The sequence below is a fragment of the Acipenser ruthenus genome, chromosome 2, assembly GCF_902713425.1.
Source record: "Acipenser ruthenus chromosome 2, fAciRut3.2 maternal haplotype, whole genome shotgun sequence".
Classification (NCBI taxonomy): domain Eukaryota; kingdom Metazoa; phylum Chordata; class Actinopteri; order Acipenseriformes; family Acipenseridae; genus Acipenser; species Acipenser ruthenus.
This window is the reverse complement of record NC_081190.1, coordinates 87,114,403-87,135,504: the sequence shown is the minus strand read 5'-3', so window position 1 is coordinate 87,135,504 and position 21,102 is coordinate 87,114,403. Positions and strand designations below refer to the sequence as shown.

The 21,102-nt window shown below is 34.9% G+C and overlaps 1 protein-coding gene and 1 long non-coding RNA gene across 5 annotated transcripts; both read right to left on the bottom strand.

The window, feature by feature from the left end:
* Positions 1-301: 301 nt before the first annotated feature.
* Positions 302-4,916, bottom strand: LOC117408989 (uncharacterized). 4 transcript variants are annotated; one of them, XR_009309218.1, is made up of 6 exons: positions 4,677-4,916; positions 3,863-3,994; positions 2,265-2,925; positions 1,637-1,765; positions 1,331-1,461; positions 302-1,082 (listed from the first exon to the last, which is right to left on the bottom strand). It is a non-coding gene; the product is annotated as an uncharacterized LOC117408989 (long non-coding RNA). The 4 variants fall into 4 exon arrangements; XR_009309217.1 differs by having other exon boundaries at positions 1,637-2,925; XR_004545458.3 differs by having other exon boundaries at positions 1,637-2,770.
* Positions 4,917-10,833: 5,917 nt separating this feature from the next.
* On the bottom strand, positions 10,834-19,415 carry LOC117408476 (store-operated calcium entry-associated regulatory factor-like). Its single transcript, XM_034013476.3, has 6 exons — positions 19,042-19,415; positions 16,283-16,461; positions 15,250-15,718; positions 14,307-14,454; positions 12,974-13,065; positions 10,834-12,431 (listed from the first exon to the last, which is right to left on the bottom strand). The coding sequence occupies exons 1-6, from the start codon at positions 19,121-19,123 to the stop codon at positions 12,406-12,408; spliced, it is 996 nt and encodes a 331-aa protein (XP_033869367.1). The 5' UTR covers positions 19,124-19,415; the 3' UTR covers positions 10,834-12,405.
* Between the last annotated feature and the right edge of the window lie 1,687 nt (positions 19,416-21,102).

The following is a 21,102-nucleotide window of genomic DNA, read 5'->3' as shown; positions in this document are numbered from 1 at the left end:
TAATCCAATTATTTATTATCTTTTCTAAGGGGTACCAACAAATGTGTCCAGACCATTTTAGAATATCTTTGTAGAATAAGCAGGAATTCATCTCTTTTCACAGCTTCTTTGCTTTATTCTATGACATACCAAAGGCATGCAAGTATACATGATAAAATAGCTTTTAATTTCATCACTTTTCAGGAGGAATGAAGCATTATTTCAGTGAGCTGTAAGGGTACCAACAAATTTGAGCACGTCTGTATGTATATATATATATATATATATATATATATATATATATATATATATATATATATATATATATATATAGCCTATAACTATCCAAAAAATAGTAGTCTTTTATTGTCCTTTAAATAAAATTAGTTTTCCTAACACTTTTCGAATTGACTTTCCTTGATTTTGAATGTTATGTTTTTGCAAAGTGATGCTGCCTCAATTTATAATAAACCTGAACTAAAACAGAGATCAGATCAAAATGATGGTTATCAATTTCATACTGTGTTTCCACAATATGACTACCAAGACAAAATACATCTTTGTGCCCCATAACTTCATTAACCAATCTCAGTACTTGATCTTGTGTAGATTTTTTTGACTGTGCACATCAATTAGTTAATTTCCTGTACACTGTACCTAAAGATGGTATCACCAGACCCCCTCATTCTTTAGCTGAAGTGATCGATACGACTGATCAAACTCACTTGGTGCTCTAGAAGATATCAAGGAATCTTTACAAGTACTACAGCTGATGATTTTGCACACTTTATGTACAACCCCGCCTGCAATGTAAGTTACATCATTTTCTACTGTTGTGAGGCACCCTTTAAGGACATGGTCTGAGTAGTCATGTTCAAGTACAATTCTAAGGTGTGTTTCTTGTACAAACAGATCACCATCATCTGTCATAAGAGTATCTTCATCACCACTGCAAAGTACTTGTGAACCAGAAAATACAGCTGATGAAAGAGTAACATCTGTGGTTTCATCAAGCTGTACTATATTCCCATTTGAATTTGGAAGCACACCACAGCTAGCCAGGATCTTCTTGAAAGCAGCTCTAAACTTATTGTTCCATCCTCCTAAAAAGAAGCACAATATAATTATAAATACTTTGTAATAACTGAAAGGGCTCTCTAGCATGGCCCACCGTTTACTTTTTAGACACCACCCACAAACCTTTAAATTAGGTGAATGCATTTGTGTCTATAGGTATACTAAAGCAGTTTATAGTAAAGCTGGTTACTAAGAGGTATATATAAAAATAACAATATATTTTTAATAGATTTTAGCAAAATTAAAAATAAATAAATAAATAAAAAAACACTACCTGCTCTTCTAATGGTGTTACAGAGCAGCCAGAACTTGTAAGTTAATATGTATGGCTGCAGCTTCAGCAGGTCAGGAGCCATCTTTAGCATGGACTCAATTGTCACTACAATCCCTGTGATCTGTGTATGTCTGAAACAAAAGATACTTAATCAGCAGAAGTTATTTTCCTCATGGTGACAGAAGTATGTTTTTTTTTTTTTTTTACTTTTTAGTTAAAACAACAGGCTATTGGAAGACTTTCATAAGCACTTAATGTGACATTTATTTCTACAAAAGGATTTTGTATGTAAAGTTAACATTCTACCTGTTAGAGACAAATATTGGTGTACCAGCTTGTAAGCTGTTTTTTTAAGAAACTTTTTCCCAGTGGGGGCTTGTATCCTTTAGCTTTAGGGTTTCTAGAGTTCAAGATGTCAAACAACTGGTATATGACCTGTCAAAAAATAGAATGAGAGTTATATTAACAAGCTACATATACAAGACATAGATGTAAGGTTGTTACTCTTCGATGTCTATTTCTGTTTCTACCTACCTATATATAATGTGGTCAGATGTATTGTAATGTACTGAATCACGTTGGTTCTATTTGTTTTTCACAACATAATCATTTAATTGAAAATCTATTGAAGCTGCTTAAATATTACTATAAATATAAATATACCTCCGCTCTTATTATCACCCAAGAAGGTGGCGCAATTGCTCACTTGAACTCAGCTGATGGTGGGTCTAGTTCTATATATGTCTATGAGTCTTACAACTACACCCTTTCACCAAGATGGCTGACTTCCGGTTCTGGTTTGGCCATAGCTGTATATTTCAAAGGCTGTGTCCTTTGTACTAATATCAAAAGAAAAAAATGCAAAACTGTTACTTGAATATATTTGTATTATTCTCTAAAAAATGCATGCAGTATAATCTAACAGCTACCTTACCTTGATTCATTGCCAGGATGTTGGAGTGGAAATTCTTTGCATTTCATTTTTTAACCATGTACTCCTGAATCGGTAATCGTGCTTGCAGTATTCTATGTTTGTGATGAGTTTTCCTATATGCTAGCCTATTTTCACTCTGAAAATCATCAGGTAGTTTACAACTAACAAAATATAGGTTGCAGTGAAATACCCAAATATGAATACTCCAGCTAAACTGTCAAAATGTAACTTCCTGTCTAGCTGCAATCAGACTGTGAGCTGTAGCATTGGAAGTAGCAGTTTATTTACCTATGGCGTATTTCTGTATATTCTAAATAAAAAATATAAAAAGCAATGAGGTTGCTCGCATTAATAAGCTGTTGTTGTAATCGAGTCACAAAAATTGGGTCACGTCTGAGGGGGGTAAAACTTGAGTTGAGTCGAGTCTTTGACATGCCAAGCTTGAGTCAAGTCATTACTTCTGACAGTTTGATTTAATCAGATTCATTTTACAGGAGATTAGCAATCTACAAGTAAAAAGAAAAGAACATTTCAATTAAAAATACAAAATTGAGATGCATAATAATGTGGTCATACTTGCCCCACTGATGTTCACCATTAAAGGGCCATGGTTTCTGCCTTGTGTTTTGTCTCCATTTCAGTGAAATCATGATTCCTTGGGCTATTTATAAGCAGATTTTTGTTATTGACCATACAGAGGCCCTTTTATTCAATTGGTTTGGATGTACAGTAATGGATACCACAAAACAAAAGAATGCATTTAACCATTTATTTACAACTTTAATGATGGCAGCCTGAGTGTTTTTCAAAAATGTTTTTTAAATGTGGCATTTAATTTGATATTTGATATAGAGATCTTGCTTCTAAGCTTAGAAAATAGCAGCTACAAAGGAAAACATTACAGGTAATGCAACTGAGGTGGAATCAGAGCTTTAAAACTATTGCATACTCACACTTATACGCTCCAGTTCAAAATCATAAACTCAACCTAATTTGCTTAATATTACAGAAACAAATGTGTCTTCAAAGGCTAAGAGTTTAGATAAAAAAAGGGTTTTTCACTAAAGCTAAACTATTTCACACAGAACACATCGCACCATAAACCTTTTAACAACCTATACTTAGCGCAATCAAATCCCAGTTGTTTGTCTAAACAGAATCATCAATGTAGTTAAAATGTGCAAACATACCGTGCTACTAAGAGGTCAGTTGTATTTTGAACAACCCTACTAACGTAAAAGTCGAGTCGTGTCTTTTGAGCAGGGACTCGAGTCGAACCCGTTCCCTACGGCTTTTTCTGTGCCAATACTAAAATTCAACACTCTTCTTTCCTACTGTATTTAAAAATGCATTCCCTTTTTAATGAGCTACTGAAATTTACTGGGATGTGATGCATTATGGAATCACTGTCATATTAAACAATAAGTGTTGACCAAAAGTTTTGGTTTCATGACCATTATCATATCGCTGAAGATCAAACATCTGTGTATTAAGACAGACCCATCACCACAAAAATCAGTGTAACAAACTCAATAAATACTATAATAAACTGTAATGGTTTGTTTTCTTAGCAAAAATGATCTGATCAAACTACTTACAGAACATCAAGCATCTTTATTCTCAGTGCAGGAGTTCTTCCCATTTTCAGGTTCCATTTCAATGTGTAGGATCCCAGATATTTCCAATTGACTGCAGTCCTCTTTATTGTAGACTTCAGAAATTCTATTCTTCTGAAAAGATTCCAGTTTTTTTTGACATAGTATAACTGCTCATAATCTGTATCCCTTTCTATTTCGTTCATTGCTTTTTGTAAACCATTTATTTTTGTTGGGGAAAATATATATATATCAAAATGACAAGTGTACATTTTTGAGTAGATGTAAACTGAGTTGCCATACCGTGAAAAGACGCAAGGTGGCGGTAGTGGTCCAATAATTACATCTTTGACAGAACATTACAGTGAAGCAGTGTGTAGATAAACACCAGTACTTTCTGCAAACTAAATTATTGATTTAAAAACTATATTAGCATATGTAAAGAAAGCTATGTTGTAAAACATAATACGTTTTAATTCTAAAAGAATCTCGGTGTGGCTACCTTATATTGCCTGTGAACATGACAATGAAACAGGTGCAGATATACCTACGTACTTGACTGCATCGTATTTTTGCATATTATTAGAATATTCAAGACATTTATTTATTTGTTTAAATTTTAAGTATAGTCTATGTTATTGTTACCTCAAACGTGTTAAATTATATTCGATCCCTAACGTAAGCTACCTATACAGACTACATCATCGTTTACAATAGTTACGCAAAATACTATGTCGAACCGTTTATACATAAAAAAAGTGATTCCCTATTTACTTACAAAATAATTAAGCTTAAACATGCTGCACAAATGACTTACCTTTGTTTTTAAAAATGTAGATAAATAACTAAAACTCCTCTTCAACAGATCATCGGGTTCCACGGTTGCGTTTTCGCGTTTTGACCGTAACAGAACCGGGTTAACTTAACCGTTAAGCGACCTTTGACCAAGAACCCGTGAATCAATGTGACCACAACGCAAGAACGGACCCGGTCATTAAAACTGGCAGAGGTTGAAAATGTAATTACAGCCGTTATGAGTATTGACGAACAAACAGGTTGGTTATGTATATAACGCTGACTAATGTCACAGATATGTCTGTCAGAAGTTCTATACCAATAAGTAATGCAAAATATATCTCTCTAGGCAAACATGTTACGACTGCATTGCTATGTATACCGGCTACAGGTAGTTTGTTCCAAGTGCTTTAATTGTATTTCACGCTAGTAATGTGAAACTTTTTTTTTTATTATTTGCATTGAATATCTACTTGGTGCAATCAATCGTTTTGAGCCAGTGTGTGTGTGTGAAAGATTTCACTTGTTTCCAAGTTCGATTGCCCTCTTTCAGCAGACAGACACAAAAATTGAAGTTAAGCACTTTCGTGCCGTTTTTATTATTTATATATAAAATCAGCCCCATTATTATACATATGACTTTATAATCTACACAAACCATCTTACATTCAAATATTAAACACATTTACACAATCGTGCCGTTTTTATTATTTACAGAAAAACTAAATTAATCTACATAATAATTCAGAACAGGTTACAGAAACAAGCTGTAAAACTTGCATCGCCATCTTGACAGGAAACCTCTATCTATCCCACAATACCTCTGGTTACAACCCTGAACAGTGCCACAAACCCCGTTCAGTGGACCCATGACCGCGAGAAGGGTATTTATTACTGCAGCCTGCAGCTGCTTATCTCATAGCGGAAGCTGAAGTTGTCACATATAGCTACGTAGAAATGTTAGTCTTGAAGAGCTACTGCAACAAATACCATCCTGCTTTCTGGTGGATGGGGGCGGGGGGTGTTTTAACGGTTCTTTTAAATCGGCACACGTTATAGACCTTACAAAAAAAAGTACTATAGTATTACTATAAAAAATATTCTATAGTACTAAAGTAAAATGAGAATGCTATAGTAATAAAGTATTATAATACTGTACTACAATTACTATTACTGGGCTACAATTAAATTACTATTGTAGTGGTTTATAACAAATAAAATAATACAAAAACTCTCAAAAAGAGATTTTTTCATGAAAACGTGTGTTCAGAACTTTGTTTATTAATTTATTAATAATGTGACACTCATTCCAAGCAGTTTATCTTGATTAATTAGTTTTGTCCTGATAGCTGCATTTACTTCCTTTACCTTGCATGCAAAAAACAAACACAGAAGTACAACTTGCAACAATTGTTACTGTGAGCTCAGCTGTCTGTTAAAGAAAAAATCAATTCCTGCCAATACATTTCTAAACAAGGATTCACATTCTATAGGGTGACTAAATGTGGCTAACACATGTTAACCCACCTCCCTGAGTTACCTAAATGCTTTCATGTATAATTTTGAAACATGAATTATTATTTTGACTTTTATTTTATTTTATTTATTTATTTTGTTGGAATTAAGGGACCTAGTGGTTTGATGTTCATTCCAAACTTTTATATCATTCCTGATTACATGAACTTTGTTTTGCTAGGGGTTGTACAGCAGTTAGTTAATCTTTGGTTTGATCCTTCTAGCTCATCAAAACCTTTATGTAGACATATGGGGAAATTAGACAATATGTTAGTAAACGTTAAACTTCCATCTGAAATAACACCTACACCTTGTTCCTTACAGCAAAGAACATTTTGGAAAGCATCTGAGTGGAGAGCATCTTTTCATCCTTGCTTTCACAGTTTCTACACAAACATGGTGTCATTGGTTCCTCCTTGTGTATGCCATTCATTTGTTATTGGCAGATAAAAAGGACACAGTACAATTGTGCAAAATTGCAGCAGTGTGGAGTAGTGGTTAGGGCTCTGGACTCTTGACCAGAGGGTTGTGGGTTCAATCCCCAGTGGGGGATACTGCTGTTGTACCCTTGAGCAAGGTACTTTACCTACATTGCTCCAGTAAAAACCCAACTGTATAAATGGGTAATTGTATGTAAAAATAAATAAATAATGTGATATCTGTATAATGTGAAATAATGTGATATCTTGTAACAATTGTAAGTCGCCCTGGATAAGGGCGTCTGCTAAGAAATAAATAATAATAATTATAATAATAATAATAAAGCATGTTCTTAAATGTGTTTAAAAAATGGAAATGCTCAATGACTTATTAGGGTCCAGCATGGTGTATGTCTGCATCTCATTATGAAGGCAACCGAGTACTTCATTTATTTAGTATTATTATTATTTGTTTATTTTGCAGACGCCTTTATCCAAGGCGACTTACAGAGACTAGGGTGTGTGAACTATGCATCAGCTGCAAAGTCACTTACAATTACATCTCACCCAAAAGACGGAGCACAAGGAGGTTAAGTGACTTGCTCAGGGTCACACAGTGAGTCAGTGACTGAGGTAGGATTTGAACCGGGGACCTCCTGGTTACAAGCCCTTTTCTTTAACCACTGGACCACACAGCCTCCTTTGTATGTCCCTCATCAGATTTGCAGTGCATATCTTATTATTATTATTAACAGTCTACCTCAGAAAGCAGAAAAGTATGTATAAGGCCTCTACGAATATTCTGAGCATTCAATAGGATACTTCCAGATTTTAAATTGGATCCAACTATCACAGGTCATAAAATCATGCTCCTGGGAAGTGGTTTTAACAATGGTATGTCTGTCATTCATCGACTAGCTGTAGAACATGCTTCCAATACAATCTTAATAAATACAATGGGTGAATGTTTTGCCCCCTTTGTTGTTAATCACATTTTGTATCATTTTCTGAACTACACTTGAGTCAGCAAGAGAATCAACCATGCAAGTCAGTTAGAGAATGGGAGATTTGTTGACATGATGTCCTTGGTCAAGATAAAACTTCACTGTAAATGCAGTTCCAGCAGTGATTGTGCATGTGTTTCTTCATACCTGTAAACATTCTGACCAGTAAGTGTGCTGCAGTTGGTGATCGTGAACTTGCTATAGGGTGTGAAGGATTTTTATATGAGGTAGAAGAATGTGCAGAGGTGTTTGCAGGTAACCCAGAAACACTTAATAAGAAGTGCATTAAAGTACAGGTAGTACTTAAAGTGCTACTACAAAATGCTATGACATACAGTATTTATATCAAGTACTACAATATACTTTCGTACTATTACGATGTCCTATATAGTATTACTATAAAATACTATAAATTACTATAGTATAACTATAAAGTACTACAATATACTATAGTATACTATAAAGTAATATAGTATTATAAAGTACATATATGATGGACTATAGTAGTATTATAAAGTACTATAGTATACTATAGTAGTTTTTGGTAAGGGAGCAAAGGAGCATCTGTATGAATTTCCTGTCGATTGAAACAGCAGTTAAAACCACATGTTGTCGATGGCATTTATCCAATGCAAAAAGTTGAAGCATGCCTCTTATAATACCATGAGCCTCCTTCTTGACCTTTAGATAATTTAAACCAACTAGGTTTTCCAATTGAAGTTACAATGCACAGAAGGGTAAAGTGTCCAAGAATGTAGTAAACATTGACACTTCAGTTTTAATATCATTCATTATAGATCTGGTCCAAGTAAAGTGCTTTGTCTGACCCAATGCAAAGTACAGATGTTTTATTTTTTTATTGTTTTTCAAACATTTATCCACTATCAACTAATTAATGCAGCACTGTTCAATGTGCAACAATAATAATGTTCAATTGTATATTAGAACTGGATTCCTGGGTGACCAATTTATTGCTTTTATAATTTATACTGTATATAATTTTGTGCAATGTGTCATCCATCAGATTGCAACTCCTGCTGGTTATGCAATGGTCAAACTAACCTAAAAATTCCCAACAGATTTATTTAAAAACAGTTTTTAAATGTGAAATTATGGTTTATAATTAAGGCCCTGTGAAAATCGCGGAAATTTTCTTTAAAATTCACGGCAGTGTCACGGGTAAAGTATCGTATTTCGTGGAATGTGCACGGAACTATTTTATAAATTATGTGTACAGATAATTTTTTTAAACATCAAATATAGAGAAAAATGCACTGACATCATCAAAATCAACGTCAAAGTTATTCAAGCACTTTACAATAGCTTGTGAAATAGTGTTTTAATTAACAGCCTGTAGGTAAAATGTACCTGCAAGGGCAGCTTTAAGTTCTAGTACGTCGGATGCATGTTCACCATTTAGGTCGTGCAAAAGAAATACAACTGGTTTATACTTCCGACGGTCGTAATGACATCATTTTTATATATTTGAGTCAGTAATAAGTTAATGTCGCTATTTATTTTCTGTATGCAATTACTTTCCCCATGAAATCAGTAACATTGCTCAGCTGTTCAATACGTCTGATCGGAGGCAGTATGGAGAACAGTTGATCAGTTTTACTTGTTTGCTGCTCATAAAGATATATATGAGCCAATTTACATATTCACTTAATTCATGAGATGGGCAATTTTGTAATCCCGTCTCAAAGTGTCGCGGGATTGTGGAGCCTGTTGGCAACCCTAGTCACAAGGCGACACCGGCAGTAACGCAGACCAGCTGAAAGTATGACCGACAGCTACGACTACTTTGATGCGTCAAAAAGTCTGCAAACTTGGGGGTGCTTCAGTTCTTCTGGCGCATCCGTAGAAGTGTCTGCAGCTGATGTACGGCTTTTGACTGCGAGAGAAGTATAAACCAACCTTAACTCATACTGATCTTGGGCATCAGTCGACTCATCAGTGACCACTGACAAGCAACCAGACTGTTTTACCAATTCCATAATCTCCTGCTTGTGATACATGGCAACTTTAGGTAAGTATTTATGTCTCAGCTGGGCTGGTAAAGGAATCACTCCACCATGTGCTATACTCAGTCTGAAGAATTTACGTAACTTTTGGTTGTCCAATTTTTCAAGAGGGATATTTGCGCAAAGAAACAAATGCCTCTGTCAGGTCAAAATTTAATGTGTTTCGTGCTTCACGGTTTTCAGTGGACTTTTGAAACATGGAAGTCACCGTTTTTTGTTTCTGTGGAAGTAATGCAGTCACATTACTGCTCTGGATTTCAGCCTCTCTCGGTGAATACTTGAATCTAAATGTCTGTCATCAGCCAATTCTCGGTAGTTATCTACAGTAACGTTGCAGGACGTCCAGAAGAGCTTACGTCCATCGACCATGTCATTTTCTTTGCGGACAAGTCTGCCTTCTAATGTAGTTATTGCCAACTTATAAACTACAGACATTTGAATACTAACACTTTAATGCATGACATCTTGAAAATAGCTGAAAAAAGTAGTTTGATACAGAATAAATGTTTTCCATTGCTTTGTACGCGGAAAATATGGCATCCTCACATAAGGTCATTGTGCATTTGCATCTCCCATATGTCTCCATATTAAAAATAGTAAAACAATTTTTTATCCATCCCCATATGAGGTTGTCATGCATGAAAGAGTTAACTATTCATTAGATTCTTTCTGAAACTTGTTTTGGCTAACTGGAAGTTCACTCAGTTTGGAGTTAGATGTTTTAGTAGTCTGAAATGTAATTCTGGTTTCTAAAAAAAAGTGATTAAAACATTTCAACAAATGTTCAAATTTAGTCTCCCTTTAGCTCCAAGCTCTGTTCTCTCCATGTACATATTTATATGAAAAAAAAAAACAGAACCACCTTCGGGTTCATCTGATCCCCAGCTTTCATACTGGTTAATTTTAGTGGTACTATCCTGCCTTTTGGAAATGTCACAAAGGAAGTTTCAGTCACAACTCATGTGATTTAAAGATTTTTAGGCACTCTGTACTGCTTCAGTTTTGAACAACACATCTCAGCCATCACAGACACAGACAGGGAGGCCGCTTGACTCCCAATTCCTCTGTAGATGCTGAGGTGAAGATTGGGAGGAGGTAAACTCAAACACGCGCACAGTCTGCAATGAGGAATACCACTTATGTAACTTACCATGCAGTTATTAATCTGAAACCATTTTTGTTTACCCAATGTTGAAATGAAAAAGACAAAACAATGCTGACAAACAAAACAATTTTATTTGTTAAATCTATTTTCATTTGAAAAAAAAGTGCAAAAGAAATGTTATCCAGAAAGCAAAACCTCCTCAATATATTTAAGCTATAGTAATATTTGTATAATATTATTCTTAAACATTTCAAAAGTGGATTTTGATTAGAATTTGCTCCACTGATTCTCTATTAGGCATTCTATTCTGTTTACAAAGCAACATGATTATCATTCTGTATTCAAATGAGATTCCCTTTTTCAATATACTTCTCAGGTACTGCATACCAAGTTACTTCATGAAAATTCACTGATAGTGCATTCAGCTCTCCTGAAAAGGCAGTTGTTCCCATTAATGCCCAGAACTCTGAAAAATTACTCCTGGTGGACTAGATATATCAGTGGAGATTACATGACCATTCCATAAAAATGGTAATTATATATATATATATATATATATTGTATTACTTTAATAAATTCTCCAGTTTTTTGGGATTTTGTCACCAGGGCTTTTTCAGTGAATGGAGCCATTTCATTTTTTTAGTTCCGATTTTGAAATGGCTTGCATGTTACTACAGCTTTAACTGGTCTATACACACAAAACACCACAATACATCTTTTGGATTAGATTATAATTAAATCCCACCAAATATCCTATGTAAGCACAGCAGCCTATCACACTTAAGTGCTGTAAAAAGTCTTCAATTTAAAAGGAAAGCACATCGAAGCAATATTAAACAGCTAAAATTGCTAGTGGTGCATTTTGTTTTTATAGTACAAAATGCAGGCTCAAAGTACAGTTTGACTGGTACATTAATTTTAGAACAGGTTATGCACAATAGTACAATAAAGTAAAATAAAAAAAAAATATATATATATTTTTCAAACAAAAACATATAAGGCCAGATTTTCAAACCTTGTAACTCATATTGAATATCTTAACACAATCTTTTGTCCAGAGTTATTATTTTTAATATAAGTATTACAAGTAATATGAACTCCACATGTACATCAGAGTGTGGGGTGTTTTACTATCTACACCCAGGTGAAAACAAAGTCCAGAAAACAAAACAAAAAAAAATAAGGGACTTGTTAGAATATTGTTATGCTGTGAGGTTTAAGAAAATACATGTTTTGTGAACTGATGGTCTACATGCAGGTCTAGAAAATAACTCAAAACTGCACCACCACCACTAACAGGTTTGGAAAGACAAATCTATACATAAGAGCACACGGGTAAACTATTTATAGAGATTACATTTTATTTCTGGCACCTCTGTACTTTTAGTAGCTTTGAAAACGTACCAAATAACAAAACAAATGATAACAGTTACAAACTGATAGTAGTGGTAGTCGTTAAGAGCTGCTGTAGGGATAATGGCACCTTGATTCAAATGTAATCACAGGGCAAATGATGAAAGAATAATAAAAAAAAAATAAGTGAGTAAATTTAGTGAACCCTTTGAACAATTATTTAAAATCAAGCCACAAGAGCTACAACTGTGAATAGTACCTCTGGTTTACTTTTGCTGAGAGGCATCATTTATTTTGCATGCTGCAAGTCTATTTTCTTTTATCTTCCGGTTTACCTTCTTTTGGTTCCTCCAAAACCTATTAAATAAAAAAAAAAAATTTAAAAAATACATCATTTATTTTATTTTGATTGTTTTGGTAAATTGAGTTTTTTAGGTCAAGCCTGACCTGATAAAACCCTGCCAAATGGAAATAAATGTGCAAAATTGAGTGGTAGGTTTTGTGATGTGGACTGACACTCAGAGGGCTAACAAAAACTAAAACAAAAAACCTAATTTCAGTTGCTTTCAAATCAACGTTATTTTATCTGAGTGATCAAGCAGCAGAACTGAACATTAAAAAACCAAGTTCTACAAGTTTAAAATTATATTTTAAATCAACAGGCAATGTGTGATAAACCTGGAGAAGGAATGGTGACCAAAACCAATAACTGCCACAGCAAATTAATTGTTGTCATGTCTGGGTTCATATTGCAATTCAATATCTCTTTCTGACCTATACCTGTCATGGCTAGCAAGAAGTGAGGTGAAAATGTTTCTCAAAATAGGATCAGGACCTAGTACCTTTCTGTTTCATGTTAACTGAGCATATTATACAAAAACTTTAAAAGTAAAAATTACCTGACGCTGTTCTTGTCCCAGTGTTTCCCGCTGGTTTAGTGGTGAAATTGGTTGAATTCCATGTATTCCCTGTACCAGTATTTGTATGGGATCTTCGAGGTAAAGAAGGTAATAATAATCTGGTTAGAAACAGTTACCAAAACATGACACTAACTAAAGGCAAAACTATTTAACTTTTTCTGTGTTGTACTTTAGCTATTACTGTTTATATATCACACATGTACAGTATGTTTAGTGTTCCGCATTTTCAGTTTTTATCTTTAAGTTTACTTTACATATATTAAAACAGGGTTAAAAATCGGTAAAAACTGTTTAATTGAAACGTCTGTAAAAGATGGGGGGGGGGGGGGGGGGGGGGGGGAATCTCAGTATACACACTTTACATGTGGAATATGATGCGTAGCAGTTCTGGTTTCTGATTAAGTTTAATGTCCCTGGTATATATGATGAAGCAGAATCTAAGCCACGTTTTCCCAAGTTAGCTGGTACTTTGCGAATGTTTGGGCAGCGCTCTGACAAACTCATTAACAGTCATTCTGCGCTCTCTTTTATTAAAGCGTGTGTAAAAGCCTCTTAAATGGATTGCTTGTCTCTCAGTTCACTTTATTGTTTCAGTTTAATGTGCTGCTTATTTTTCAGTATGTTCTTTTATTGTCAGTGTGAACATGTACCTCAATGCAGCAGTATTTGCAGCGCTATGCATCCTCTGTCTCATCTGACCCACTTCTGCTATTTTTGCTTTTTGTATACTTCGAAACTTTCATTTTCTTTTGAATATTCATAAACTGATTTACTTTTTCTCCGAATTCCTCATCCACTAAAAATATTATATTTTCGTCTAAGTATTTCAATTTAGTTTTTGATCAAGCTAGTAGTTACTATGCCCAGCAATTGCCACAATAATCAGACTTTGATTGGCCAACATAATCAGGTGATAATGTGTTTGTGAAGTGACAGAGAACCACGTTTGAACGTTATTTGTCCTCTGACGTCTAAGGTCCTCTACAGTGTAGGGCTGCTTATTACAATATCGGAGTCAAAATAAAACAGCATTTTAATCAAAATATCGTGTATTTCCTAGAAAACAGTACCAGGAAAATATTGAATAGACAAAAATCGATTTTAATCAGTAAAAACCGATGTCCAGTTAAAAAAATATCTTAATTTTTCGGTCAAATTCGTAATAAACCGGAAACGCGGAACACTAAGTATGTTACATTTGCAGTAAATTCGAATCTAATCTGTGCAAAATAGAATGTATGTGTGTGTTTAATGTACAATGTTCTATTTATAACGTTACGAGGTTGGAACAATCTAAATATTATAAACTTACCTTTGACTTCCAAACAGGTATCCTAATACACCCCCTGTACCCATCCCTGTCCAAAATCCTGGTCTTGAGTTAGCATTATTATGAGGTCTTGCAAAGTTGTTGCCAAAACCATATCCATTACTGGTGCTTCCAAATCCAGCTGAGGCACCTAAATGAATTTGATAATCATTAATTATATAATAGTTTGAAGCTTAAATGAAAAAAGGTGGATTTACAATTATTTTACACAATTCATAAATATTATGTTTCCTTTATGATTGAAAAAAAGTCAAACTTTACCATGGCACTGGAATCTGTAAAGCACTACTTTACTGATAGTTACATTACAGGTACATGCATTTTCTAATGAGGGTTTTGCAAACCCAATCCAATCCAGATACCAACTAGCACTGGCTGGGGTAATGTATGACATTAATGCACACAAGGAAAACATTTTCCAGTGGACACTAGTCTATACAATATACACAGAACACCACACAAGGCCCAGGTCTAAATGGCAGGATGTGTACAAGTCAGGATTAAGGTGTACTCACAGAGAATTTACTTAAAGTTTAAACCAGCACATCCAGAAGTGAAAGGCAAGAGGGCTGCATAACAGTTTTCTAGAACAGTTTCAAAAATATCAAACTTTATCTAATCCACCAAAAAGATACCATGAAGCCCATGCAGTGTGGAGTAGTGGTTAGGGCTCTGGACTCTTCACCGGAGGGTTGTGGGTTCAATCCCCAGTAGGGGACACTGTTGTTGTACCCTTGACCAAGATACTTTACCTAGATTGCTCCAGTAAAAACCCAACTGTATAAATGGGTAATTGTATGTAAAATAATGTGATATCTGTATAATGTGAAATAATGTATAATGTGATATCTTGTAACAATTGTAAGTCGCCCTGGATAAGGGCGTCTGCTAAGAAATAAATAATAATAATAATTATTTACTGTACCTGTGTAGCCTGCATTACTGCCGTCACCTGTGTTGCCCATGTAATCTGGTTTGAATCCAGGAGGTGGAGGACCCATTGTATGAGGTCCACTTTGGTAATCGTGTGTGTGGGTGTTCGGATAGTCATCATTAGGAAACCGCTGCTGTCCTTGTAGTGGCCCACATAAAAACATTTTATACACACCATAAGCGAACAGCAGTAGTATGGCAATGACAATTAAGCTGCTTGCATCACCAGACGTCTGGGAATTGATGTTGCTTGACGAACCCTGAAAATAACCTGAACTAAAGCCTCCACTGCCATAGGAACTTTTCCTGTTTTGCTTGCCATGCTCAGTTAGTTCAAGGGTGTACTCCAGTCCACATGATCCCTTTAGAACATATGGGTCATCTGGATAGTTATATCCCTCACAACTAACTTCAATGATTCCAAATCTGTAAGCAGTATCCATGTCAGTTTTACATTCCCACTGTAGATAATAAAAAGAAAAACATTTATTGAATACCTTGAAATATTTCCTTTTACACTTTTCAAATTCATGGTTAGTATGGATTCCCAAGTATAAACTTAGCAATGCCCAACTGTAGAGGTACAGTTACTCAGGTAACTTATCTGTTCAGAAAGTACATGTCCTGAAAGACTCATTAACAGAAACATCTGCTATATAACTGTGAATAAGGTATAGGACCTCCACAGACAACTAGGATTGCTAGTGACAAGTTAGCAAAGGATATGTAACCATTCCTCAGTGAATACTGTCTCTAATACCATTAAGTCTGTAAGTTGGAACTGAAATTTTGACTGCTTTTTCAGTTATCGATTTTACTGATCCTTGTCAAACATCAGCTACTTATGTTGTCATGGACATCTCTTGATGATTACTTATTATTCTCATTATTATTATTATTATTATTATTATTATTATTATTACATATTTTTTAAATTAGATAACCACAAACACTACTCCATATTACATATACGTGTATTATTTTTGTGAAACATAAGTATGAATTGTATAGACGGTTTACATTACCTGCACATCAAAGCCATCCCAGCCTTTATTATGGCATTGCACTACTTCTGGAACAAAAGCCAGGCATCCAGCTGACCCCCCAGTGCACTGCAGCTGTGGCACAGGACTGGTCCGTCTGGAATTTGTATGTCGTCCTTTATACAGAGTGATGACTTGGATCTCTCGAAGTAAAACATTCCCTGTAATCAGTAAAACTGAGTTATGAAGGAACGACTACTTTGGCATTTTCACCAAAATTAAACAGAGGTAACCTGCCTGGAATAAATTAAAGCTAAAATCAACAGAAGTTCTTTATTTTACCTAACACCATCCTACAGTACAGATTTTCTAATGCAGCACCAATCCATGAATGGTCAATGGGCAACACAGAATGACACTGGATTTGATTGTTTCTATATTATAATATTATTGATCTCACGGTGAGTCAAATGGAAATGTCAGATATGTTTGCCACAGCCGATAGAAAACGGAAGAAATTAAACACAGCGAGACAACAAGGAGGGATTCACTTGCAGAAGAAACTATTAATGTTGCTGATGCCCAGGTACAATTATTTATACATGCTTTAAAGAAAACAAGATTTAGGCTCATGTGTAGGGCTATGCTCTGCGTTTTCATGTTTGGTCTATAATATCTTTCACAGTGGAGCTGCGGAAAATGATTTTTAAATGAAGGTGGTACTCTACAGTATTAGATACACTCTGTTTGAAATGTACCGTTATAAAATACTGTTTTAAAATGTTACATTGCTTAAATATGCATTTATATGGAAAGAAATGATGGCATTGTTATACATGAAAAATCAATGGATTTCTTTTTCTAACATTTTCGCTGTATGCAAATGTTAGTATTAGTTAGGCAAATGAAAGGTTATTTTCGTGCATGAAAAGGTTCTACTGGGGATGAAAGATTGAGCGATATTTTGGTTATTGCGAGCTAACCCGACAAGTAAAAATATCAGACTTACAAATACAGGCTGGTGTTGACAAATTTGCCGAGATGAAAGCGAGACACTAACCCTTTTTATTTTAGTTTATTCCTGATTATCTGTGTAAAAATGTTATTTAAAACGTTGCTACACATTTCTACTTTTGACAGTCACAGGAATGTGGTGCTTATCTAGCAGTTTATTGTCATTGGTTTATCATTGATAAAAAGTGTCATTCTTTGTGGAAAGCAGATGAAATGTATCTCACTTAACTCAAGGTTGTAAGTATATATCAAATCTGGTGAGATGCATTCGAATGGACACTAAAATAGAGTTATACTGTGTTCTCACACCTGGCTCTCTGTGTAAAGCCCTAGCATGACTTTTTTTTTCAATGATCTGAGAGTACTTTAATGTTCCCAGCTGCTACTATAAAACATTATTTCAATAGTGTTCTGTAAAATGCACATTTATTTGTTGTAATAAATTTGAATTATGTTGTACAACTACTTGTTTAATGTAGCAGTAGTTACACTATGTACCGGTAACTGAAATGTTTACTTAACTGGGATATCGAAATCTGGCAGCAGAGCAATTCGTTTAGCATTAAAGCTTGTACCCCTATAAAAACACAGAAGGTTCAACGACCGTAACATTATATACTTTATTACACTAAATTAAGACTAAAGGCTGCTACCCACTAGATGCGATATGGCAAGCAAAACTGTGCAGCAATGCAACCAAATGAATAGAACCTATACTTTTTATAAGTATCTTTCACACCACATTTGACGTCGAGGGCCAAAGCTGAGTACCACCACTGCGGCAGGTTATGTACAGCAAGAGAAAGGGATGGGGTAAAAGCCGGAACGCGACGTTACGGCACTTTCATTAATTAAATTGCATTAAAAAGCAGCGTAGAAAGCTACACACACGTGAGGAGAATATTTTAGCAATCAGAGCCGATTAATAACGCGCTGACATTAACCAGTTCCGGCCCAGAACCCTCTTTTTATCACCAAAAAGCTCCAGGAACAGTCAGTTCCGAAGGTGCAAACAAAGACGACAAAAAATGACACAACTAAGTGGGTACAACATAACAAAACTGCTGAAAAACCCCACCGAACCGACATGGTGTTCCGTGCGTGTTTATTTATATAGCTGTTTATTGCTACTGTTCCTGGAGCTTTGGTGATACAAAGAGAGGGTTCTGGGCCGGAACGTGTTAATGACACTGACAGCGCGATATTAATCGGGTCTGACTGCTAAAATATTTCTCACGTGTCTATTTCTACACTGCTTTTTAATGCAATTGAATTAATTAAAGTGGCGTTCCGGCTTTTACCCCATCCCTAACAGAAAGCCTTAAGTTTAGGAGTAAATTGAGTCTTTTTTTTATTTTTTATTTTTTTTAATTCGCAATGTCCCTTTAAGAGTACGTGATCAAGTTGTATTACAATTAATATATGGTTCTCGTTACATTTATAGTTACATTTACTTTCTATTTGCTTAAAAACATTATCAGGTTGTAGTATTTACATTTTTTTTTTCCAGTAAACACAATTTCCTGAATATGCAATACAAAACTATTATTATGTATAAATCTTTGATGGTGCTGGCAGTTAATTAACAATAACACGACAGTTTTTATTTAATATGTCAATGCTAAATTCACCGTGTCTTCCAAGGGAAATCGCTCCCTCACTTACGTTGTGTTTATTTATTACCGGAATATACTCTTCCCCACTAAAGTCCACCTACTGCCAAAACTTCAACAAGACTGCACTATGGCCGGTAAACAATAGACAAATATAGACATGTATTTGCTTACCTCCGTCGTTCCAGCTCTCGGCGTGCGTTATCAGAAGATAAAAAACAAACGTTGCAATTACAAATTTCATTTTGTTGCCCATTCAATAGTTACAACTTAAGTAAAATCCTTGAAATGATTACCACTCAATTACTGGTGACGCAGTTTCACTTGGACACTTTTCTTAACTGGGAAGCCGTTTTAGTTTGTGGTTTTGTTTTTTGTTTGTTTTTTTTGTAAAACGCTTTCAATGTCAATTACAAACTCAAATTGTAATTTCGTTGATTCTCAGTGTGAAATACGTTGCTTTGGATTTCATCATACAGTGCACACTTTCTAAGGCCTAACACAGCTCTTCACTGCCAATCACTTCCGTGTAGTTTTCCGTTTACGCAAATGGTCTGTTGTTAAGTCATGTGATGTGTGTCGCCATATTGATAAGGTCAAAAGTGAGTCAGTCTGTGGCAGTGTTGCCAGATCAGAGGTTTTCCGTTGCTGCTCATTGCAATCTGGAGGTAAGAAATGGGCGGTTGTTTTTTTAAGGTACATTTTTAATTTTAGAGGATTTTCTAAAGTTGTATTTTTTCTGTCTGAAAACATTTTGTTCCCTAAGATTTATTCATAATACGCAAGTCCTGCCTTTACTAAGATGGCGGATGCGCTGTGACATAATGCCGCGACATGTGACTATACAATTTCTCCAGACGGTAGATTTACTTTGATTGATTACTTCATATGCAGCAGGTATTAGGCCCGGATAGAGTGTGCTGCATAGAATTTGAGTGAGAGGCACAGATGAAGGCCTAATACCTGTTGCAGAGGAAATTAATTTAGTTGTAAGAGCAGTGTTTAAGTGTTGTCCAGTCAGTGAATATATATTCTGGAAAATGAAGAAAAAAATTCAATTTACAGATTTTGGTTTTTACAATTTGCATTGCAATTAATTGCATACATGAGCACATTTCTTATGAAAATACACATGCTGTAGATTCCTGTGAATTGTATCCTGTGTGCCTAACAGTTTTATGCATTTAACCAGAATAAGGAACACAAACGTACTTCACAATTGTATGCAATGATCAGGTATAAAATGTAATGTATTACACTGTATTTATTACTGATAATTGCATACTGGTTAATTGCATACAACTGTTACAGTTGGCACCTGGGCTATGCAATTAACAATAATCTACTGTAATAGGGCTTAATATGATGTGCTTCTGGTATTATTTAAAGCTGGATTTCAGTGTTACTTGCATGAATTGTCTTTTAACAAATTCAGTATGTATTGAACATTTCACCAGCCTATTGTTTGTATCTACAATTAGAAAAACAGGAACTTGAGCTCTCAAACTAATTACATTTTTTTTTTGTATATAATATTGTACTAGTTAATAATTTGTGCGAGCACTGCAATACTGTACAGCAACAGCACAACAACAATTAAACTGTACTGTGCTTAATTTAATGAAAAACTGCAATTCAACACACAATAGTCAAAAGAGGTGCATGTGATTAGTGTATTTAGTTATAGGCCTACTAATACAGCAGTATTTTAAGTATTTAAAGATGTGCTGTCCCACAGTCAGTTACTGTATGTTGGTATCCCATGCCAAAATATGACCCCATTGGCTTGAATGTAAGTAACTGGAATGGCCTAGTCTACAATGTATGCAAATGTGTGTCTTAAAGTGGCGTGCCATGTGATCCACTAGAGTGACTAGACACTTAAAGCTGTAAGAGCTGTAAGCAAATATTTAGCAGAAATTTTCAATAATTAATGTGTAACAAGGGGCAAAGCTGCAGTCTCAATGTAACTACTAATCCCCATATATAATTAATATTATCTTATAAACTGTGCATGTGTGATAATAATCTAGATTTAAACCTTATTGTATTGTATAAATAACAAATGGCTAAACGTATAGATTTGTATTTTATAAAATGCACTAGAATCAGTAACAGTCACATGAAGAAATAGTAATAGAGGTCTCCCAAAGAAGTGATGCAAAAGATCCCGAGGTGGGTCTCTAAACAGGGTATATGTGACACACACACACACACACACACACACACACACAC

Bases quoted from the DNA above. Each gene is read 5' to 3' on its own strand.
- LOC117408476 (XM_034013476.3), bottom strand. From the start codon at position 19,123: ATGGGCAACAAAATGAAATTTGTAATTGCAACGTTTGTTTTTTATCTT. The intron at 16,462-19,041 runs GTAAGCAAATAC...TACTGATTACAG, and splicing joins CGAGAGCTGGAACGACGGAG to GGAATGTTTTACTTCGAGAG. The intron at 13,066-14,306 runs GTAAGTTTATAA...TTTACCTCGAAG, and splicing joins TACCTGTTTGGAAGTCAAAG to ATCCCATACAAATACTGGTA.